This window comes from Archocentrus centrarchus, chromosome 18 (genome assembly GCF_007364275.1).
Source record: "Archocentrus centrarchus isolate MPI-CPG fArcCen1 chromosome 18, fArcCen1, whole genome shotgun sequence".
Classification (NCBI taxonomy): Eukaryota; Metazoa; Chordata; class Actinopteri; order Cichliformes; family Cichlidae; genus Archocentrus; species Archocentrus centrarchus.
The window spans coordinates 10,131,654-10,139,979 of record NC_044363.1 but is presented as its reverse complement, the minus strand read 5'-3'; the positions used below and the strand labels follow the sequence as shown (position 1 = coordinate 10,139,979).

Genomic DNA, 8,326 nt, shown 5'->3' with positions numbered 1-8,326 from the left:
ACAGGTGGGCAAGCTTGAACAGGTGAGGCAAGATTGAGATAATAGTTGATTAATTGAGTAATCGATAAAATCATTGACAGATTAGTTCCCAAAAATAATCTTTAGTTGCAGCCCTACGCCTGAGGACAGAAATTTTGTTCCACTACATGTAAATGTGATGCAAACGACAATAAAGAATCCTTAAAAAGCACATGTATAAATTAGTTACACCTATAAACAATAGACATGTGCAGAACACTTACTTCATGAGACGGTTTTTATTTGAAGACCTTTGCCAGACAATATAAAGCACACACGACAAGGAACTGCCAAAATAAAACAGGAAGTGACTAAACATGATACAACGTAGAGTTGACAACTGAGGAGGCTGGCACACAGAGGGAATCTAAACATATGACTAAATGGAAACCTACTACAACACACAGTCTGACATAACATGGGGAAGGAAGTAAATGAGGAAGACACATATACCTGAAGCACAAACACGTAAGACTAGACAATGGAGGGATAACACAGACACGTCACACAAGAACACAGGGAGACAGATAGACCAAGGAGAACAGACACTGAAACACAGAGACATGGGAAGACAAGGACACAGGGAAACCAGAATGGAATACTAATTATTATAATTACTATAACCAAACACAGAACCCAAAACTACAACAAACCAAGAATCTAAACTATAAGAAAACTAGTAAACACAACCAGAGATATAACAAAAAAACACAGCTTCACCAAAAGAACTCAAGACACTGGGCCGCTGGCCCAGGATCCTGACAATAAGATGTCAAAGTAGCAGCCATAAAGTGGGGCTGACAGGTGAGCTCTATGCAGAGAAGAAACAGCACAAAACTGAGCTCTCAGCAACAATTATGGAGACCAAAGAAACTGAAACACACATTTTAACCAACTGTCCCTCAATGACTTCTGACTATTTCAGTTTGATGAACTCTGCAGAGACTCCAGGATCTAAAAGGTAAACTCCAGCATAGAGTGACTGAGTGAATGTGGTCTGGACTCTGTGGAGGAGAGTCATGGGTTCAGAGACGCTGTAGAAAGACAGAATACCTGCTCTGTGATCCAGGTACACTCCTACTCTGGAGGACCGAGGACCGTAGATGTTACTGTAGACTTTGTTGTGCCAAAATATGTAACTGTTTGCGTCACAACGTAATGACCAAGATTTATCATTGTGTCCAAACACACATTCATCTGAGTTTCCTGCTCTGCTGATATCTTTGTATGCAACTGCTATATGAATGCCTTCTCCTCTCCACTCCACCTCCCAGTAACAACGTCCAGTCAGACTCTCTCTACTCAGGACCTGACACCAATGTGTGAATCTGTCTGGATGACCAGAATGAGACTGTGTTTGAGTCTTTCTTATTGCTTTTCTGTTCCCCTCAGATAATAACAAATGTCTGTGTGCTGTGTTTGGATCCAGTGTAATTTTACATGAATATTTTAATAATCCAGCTCTAGTCTTTGGTCCTGGTGGTGACAGTAAAACATCCACTTCAGTGACTGTCAGTGAGATGTTTGTCCATTCCTCTCTCAGGATGTCCTGTAGTTTATCTCTGGTCTCTGACACAGCTGCTGTCACATCCTCAAAGTACCTCAGAGGACGAATATTGATGCTGGATGAGTGTGTAGACTCACTGAGTGCTGACAGTGAGGGGTAGTTGTGTAGAAACTGGTTGTGATCCTCTGTGTGTGAGAGCTGCTCCAGCTCGGCGTCTTTCCTCTTCAGCTCAGCGATCTCCTGCTCCAGCTTCTCCTGAAGCTCTTTGACTCGACTCACTTCAGTTTCCTGCTGGGATCTGACCTGCTGCTTCACATCAGAGCTTCCTTTCTGGATCAGACGGATCAGCTCAGTCAAAATCTTCTCACTGTCCTCCACTGCTTTATCAGCGGAGCCATTGATGGCCTCCACCTCCTGTTGAAGCAGCTTCCCATCTTTCTCTCGGTCCTGGATTCTCTGCTGGATGTTTAGTCGTCTCACCTCGAGCTCCTTCTGCTTCTCAGTCCTTTCTGCTGCAGCTGGGACTGTTTCATGGCCTTGATGTTCATCCATTAAGCAGAGATAACAGATACTCTGCTGATCAGTACGACAGAAAATCTTCATCACCTCATCATGACGAGAGCAGATGTTCTCCTGCAGCTTCTTGGAGGGGGCCACCAGCTTGTGTTTCTTTAATGGAGCTGCATCATAGTGAGGTTGGAGGTGTTTCTCACAGTAAGAGGCACAGCAGACCAGACAGGACTTGATGGCTTTCAGCTTCCTCCCAGTGCAGACATCACAGGCCACATCTTCAGGTCCAGCAAAGCAGTGATCAGCTGGAGAAGCTTGGAGTCCAGTCTTCTTCAGCTGCTCCACTAAAACTGCTAACAAGATGTTTTTCTCCAGGACAGGCCTTGGTATGAATGTCTTCCTGCACTGAGGGCATCTGTGGATTCCCTTCTTGTCCTCTTCATCAAAGTGGATTTTAATACAGTTCATGCAGTAGCTGTGTCCACAGGGAATAGTCACCGGATCCTTCAGGTAACCCAAACAGATGGAACAAGAGAAAGTTTCTCGGTCCAGCTGAACTCCTTTCTGCGCCATTTCTCCTCTCAGTGTCAGTGACTGTGTGAGTTTCTCTTCTTTATGAGTGAAACTAGTCTGAACTCTGATCTCAACAACACGTATTTTTGGAATGAATGCAGCTTATCAGCTTTTACACGTCACCACATGCTGGTTACACCCATCTTCAAATTCCACATCTAATGGGGTCGGAACGAGGAAACACATACAGAAAAGAGATGCTGGGTTTCAGGTACAAGCAGGTGGCTTTGACTAATTCCAGGAAGAGGAAGAGGAGTGCTTTGAAGCAGACATTCTATGTTTATCCTGTTTTTATACATTAAAGCACTGAAAAATGTGTAAATTCACCTTGTAGATGTGTGTTGAAGATTTTTGAGCATTATTATTATCTTTAGTAATATGCACAAATTAAAAAGACACCGCCCCACTCACCAACAGAAAAGCAAACTGAATAAATCCATATGGTTAAAAAAATGTCAAAATACTAAGATAAATACTTTAAATGATTATTACAAATGGAAAAAAATCTGATGGGAACATAAATAAAAAAACCAAAAATAAAAATACAATTAAAAGAACTGTTGTCACACCACAATACATGTTATATCGTAAATGGGAATTTGCCACACACATATTTCTGTCAGTGCTGCACATTTCAGCAACATTCAAGTTTAGACACTATCATCAAAAGTTAGTAAATATTTGTCTATTAGATGAATGAATCTAATCAAAGATTTGCAGAAAACATGATTTGAAGAGTAAATACTGATATCAAGGGAACTGAAACAATGAGTAAGAGTAAGTTTTAAGTTGAAATATTTACCACAGATCACTAACAGACAGAAATAGTAGAGCACCGAGCAGCTAACAATAGAGGTGGGGACCATAAAACAAAAACAAAACCATGAAGATTTGACAGAAAAGCAAAAACATGGATCAACGATCATGTTGTTGTGTAACTGCTGGGTGTGTAAAACCCAATTTACAACAGTTAAGGAATGTTAACAATACATTTTCTTGCTCTCTAGTGTGAGGATGTCTTTAGGAACATTTAGCAAATCTCATTGACTCCAGGGGCCCTAGCACCAAGGAGTTGTTTAACTACCTCAGTGACCTCAGTGATGGGCAAGTCCTCCCCCACATCTCCTGACTTCCTCTACAGAAGCCGTGTCAGTGGGATTAAGGAGGCCCTCAAAGTATTCTTTCCACTGCCCGACTATATCTTCTGTTGAAGTCAGCAGTGCTCCACTTGCAGTCTACACCATATGGGTACAGCACTGCTTTCCCCTCCTGAGTTGCCTGGTTGTTTGCCGGAATTGCTTCGAGACGGAACGAAAGTCTTTTTCCATGGCCTCACCGAACTTGTCCCACACCTGAGTTTTTGCTTCAGCCACTGTCATGGTCCTGGGCCGTCTGCCCAGCGTTTTGTGTTTTGTTTTATTTTCCCCGAGTTTTGTTATTTCCCAGTTTGTTTTGATGCTCTTGTTACCTTTGTCCCTGTCTCCCCTGCATCCATGGTCTTGTCTGTTTTGTCATTTTGTCTTAACCCTGACCTCCTGTGTTTTCATATTGAATTTTATTCCTAGTGTTGTGACTAGTCTGCGTCTCTGTCCCATGTCTGTGTGCCAGTCCCCCGTATGTAGTCTGGGTGTACCTTGGTTAGTCACTTCCAGTTTTATTTTGACAGTCTTGTGTTCCCTGTGCTTTGTGTTTAGTTTTGCTTCCCCTGTGTTATTAGTGTCATTTGCTTCACCTGCTGTTTCCTCTTGCCCTGATTACCTATTGTGTATTTAAACCCTCAGTTTTCATCTGTTCTTTGTTGCGTTGTCTTCAGTGTTTATGACTCCTGCTGCTGTGTGTTCCTGTGTTTGTTTTCCACGTATTAGTTTTGGCACCTGTCCACCCCAGTGTAGCTCTCTTATTTTTGTCATTATTCAATAAACACCCTTTCAGTTCAGTTTTGCTCGTGAGTCCTGCATTTTTGGGGTCTACCCGCTCCAGCCACACAGCACCATGACAGAACAACGCGACCATTATGAAGACCCTGCGGACTCAGACCTGTGGGAACGGCAGCGAGTTGTTCAAGCCTTCCTGCAGGAAGAAGTGAGGTGGAAGCCGTGCCTCACCTCAGAGCGCGAGTCACGGTTCCAGGGCACTAGCTGGGGAAAGGAACCTCAGCGTCATCGCTCGCCACGCTCTCCTCCTCTGCAGTCTCAGCTCCGCTCGCTAGCCTCACCACAGCAGCTGTGCGATGCGACAGCCGCACAGCAGCCACCCGAGCCTCTGGGGATTCGGCTCAGTGGCTTCTCGATATCACCGGACCCTCCACCTTCTGCTGCGTCGCTTGCCTGCTCCGCTCACCTTTCACATCCTACAGCGGGGGCCAGAGGCGGAGCTTTCGGTGCCGGAGTAAAAAGGCAAAGTCAGTTCCAGACGCTTCACTTAACATGAACTTCTCCTCTAAATCTGTCCCTTCATACATCGGCTCTTCAGACGCCTCTCATATAGTGACTCACACTGTTTCACCCATCATGAAAAACCAGATCAGACATTCGTGATTTGGTGTCCAAGCTCTGTATCCTGTGGTTCTGGCTACCCTGTGAGGAGCTGGGGAAGACCATTGCCCACAGGATACATATGTTAACTGGAACACCCCTGGCTTATGGGCTCCTTGCCCACTCTAACTCAGTGTTATGCTAAGGAAATTCTTCATTCAGCAGCCCTCACTTTACCTTCTGAGTCTCCCAAGGTGACTGTTTCTACCAAACCGGCCAAGGAAACAACTGTGCGTTTTGAGATTGTGAAAACCCCAGAGACTGTGTGTTTCACACCTGGGCTTAACCCCAGTAGGACTGCTGCTCCACCCTCTGTGCCTCATGCTCCTGCACCAGTTTCTGTTCCGCGGTTGTCGGCAGTCACAGATGAGCCTGGGCCTAAGCCACAGTCACCCACGCTGCCTGCACCGCAGGCCGCTACAGCGGCCCTCAGCAGACTGAGCCCCAGTATTAGCTGCAGCAGCCCCTCAGTCCCTCCTGTCAGAGCCCCAGCAGCCTCAGTCAGACTTCCCAGTGTCAGCACCACCAGTTTCCCTGCAGCTTCAGTCATATCTGCTCTCCCTCAGTCACAGTCAGCCCCTGTAGCTCTCCCTCAGTCAGCTGTAGCTCCGGCCCCGCTCCACTCTGTCAGCAGTTACAGCTGCCAGCGCTCCCTGCCTCAGCTTTGCTCCTTTCAGTGGTTTCATTTTCTTTAATCCCCTTGGTCCCTCCGGTCCGTTCAGTTCCAGTCTCATCTTCATCCTCAGCCTCTTCATCCTCATCCTCAGTCGCAGTCTCATCATGATGCCAGATTCTGAATGTCTGGGCCAAAAGTACGCAGGACACCAATTTTCAGGCTAAGCATTTTATTCATGTGGGAGATTTTGCCTGTTGAAATATTAGAAATTTGAAAATCATGATTCACGAGGTCAAATATAGGGCACGGCACCAGAGCCAGATGTGGAGCAAAAACAAAAGCAAAGCAAGATGAGAACACACAAGCACTCCAACATAACATCATCAACAACAGGACAACAAACAGACTAAACACAGGACTTAAATACACCAGGGATAACGAGGGAAAGTGGAAACAGCAGGGAGCACAGCTGAACACAATGACACTGAGACAAGGGGAAGCAAAACTAAACACACTGCACAAGAAACAAGACACTACCAAAATGAAACAGGAAGTGGGACAAGGGAACAAGGGCGCAGACATGACACAGAACACAAGGAACTACAAATAACAAACTGAGGACGAGTACAAAAGCGAACAAAACGCACTGGGCTGCCAGCCCAGGACCATGACAATGCAACTCAGTTCAGTTCATAAAAAATTCAGACTTCATAGCAGCCCTGGGTACAGTCTACTCCATGTCTACAAATTAGTTTGCTTTCTGAGCCATGTGATTAGCACCAGATGTTTTAGATGGAAAAATCTTTTTGATTTAATTTGAAGCCTTATTTGGACTTTTGGACAGAGGCCATTTTTATTTATCTGCACATACCCTGAACAGGATAAGCAGAAGACAATGGATGGATATTTTCATTTAAAAATAAAAATTGTATTTACTTGAATATGAAATTAACTCGAAATTTTGAGTTATTAACTCTAAATTTCGAGTTACAGATGTCAAAATTTCGAGTAATTTCTTGAAATTTCAAGTTATTAACTCGAAATTTCGAGTAACAGATGGCAATTTTTTTTTTAAGTGACAGAAACAAGCTTCCATAGTTTCATCATAGCCTCTTTCAGTTGTTGTTTGTTTTGGGAGTTATTCCATTCAGTCTCCTCTTTAGCAGGTAAAATACATGCCGAATAGGGTTTATGCCTGGAGATTGACTATGCCGGTCTAAAACCCCTGATGAACTCCTTTGTGGTTTTGGCAGTGTGTTTTGGGTCATCATTGTCAAATTTGTTGATGACACCACAGTGGTGAAGCAGCCTACAGAGAGGAGGTCCTGAAGTTGACAACCTGGTATTCAGAGAATAACCTGACACTGAACACCATGAAAACCAAAGAGATCATCATCGACTTCAGGAAGCACAGGACTGACCCAGCTCCCCTCTACATCAATGGCGAGCGTGTGGAGAGGGTCCACACCTTCAGGTTTTTTGGTGTCCTCATCTCTGCTGATCTTTCTTAGTCAGATAACATCACAGCTGTTATTAAGAAGGCTCAGCAGTGACTTCACTTCCTGAGGGTCCCCAGGAAGAACAACTTGGACTCAAACCTGCTGCTGACCTTCTACCGCTTATCCATTGAGAGCCTGCTGATGTACTGTATCACAGTATGGTACGGCAGCTGCACTGAGGCAGACAGGGTGAGGCTTCAGAGGGTAGTCAAGACAGCACAAAGAATCGTTGCCTGCCCTCTCCCGTCCCTGATGGACATCTACACCTCCCGCTGCCTCAGCAGAGCCAGGAACTTCATCAAGGACAGCTCACACCCTGGCTTTGAATTGTTTGACCTGCTGCCCTCTGGCAGGAGCTGTTCTCCTCTGATCCAGCAAGCAGACTTCACCACAAGTTCAACATCCATTATGTGAAGAGTGGAGAGAAAAGAGAATCATTCAACTGTGAAGTCAGAAACAGGTTCAAAGCCCTCTCAGGGCTGGTACAAGAAACTGTGGAATGCCACTGGTCTGCACTCCAGAAGGTTTGGAAGAAAGCTTGCAGAGAAATCATGGGGAAGAGAGAGTGAGGATACAAAATGTGGATGACCCTAGAGACCTGGGGAATAGAGGCAAGGAAAGACTAAAATGGAGAGTCACCCAGTGTCAGGACAAACAGGAGAAGGAAGACTTCAGAGAGCAATACTGGGAAATCAACTGCCAGGTGAAAAAGAGCGCTGGGGAGGGCAAGAGACACTTCATTCAAGAACTCAAAGAAGCTGAGACAGCAGCCAGGCATGGCAGTGTGAAACAACTTTATGAGGTGACAGAACCCTGTCAGGCAGAAACAGCAACCCCAGCAAACCTGTAAAAGATAAGGATGGCATAACAGTGACAAGCAATGCAGGACAAAGAGACTGCTGGAACGAGCACTTCAAAGAAATTCCCCCCAGAGGCACTCAAAGCAGACCTGGCAGGTTCAGCAGCAATTTTACAGCCTCTCTTGCAAAAGATATGGGAGAGTGAAGAAATCCCCTCAGACTGAAAGTTAGGTTACTTGGTAAAGCTTCCAAAAAAAGGAGACCTCTCA

At 45.1% G+C, this 8,326-nt stretch overlaps 1 protein-coding gene across 1 annotated transcript; it reads right to left on the bottom strand.

Moving 5' to 3' along the window:
• Positions 1 to 296: 296 nt before the first annotated feature.
• On the bottom strand, positions 297 to 2,643 carry LOC115797360 (tripartite motif-containing protein 16-like). Its single transcript, XM_030753924.1, has one exon. The coding sequence runs from the start codon at positions 2,606 to 2,608 to the stop codon at positions 935 to 937; it is 1,674 nt and encodes a 557-aa protein (XP_030609784.1). The 5' UTR covers positions 2,609 to 2,643; the 3' UTR covers positions 297 to 934.
• Positions 2,644 to 8,326: the final 5,683 nt, after the last annotated feature.

Excerpts from the sequence above, each read along its gene's own strand:
- LOC115797360 (XM_030753924.1), bottom strand. The coding sequence starts at position 2,608 with ATGGCGCAGAAAGGAGTTCAGCTGGACCGAGAAACTTTCTCTTGTTCC.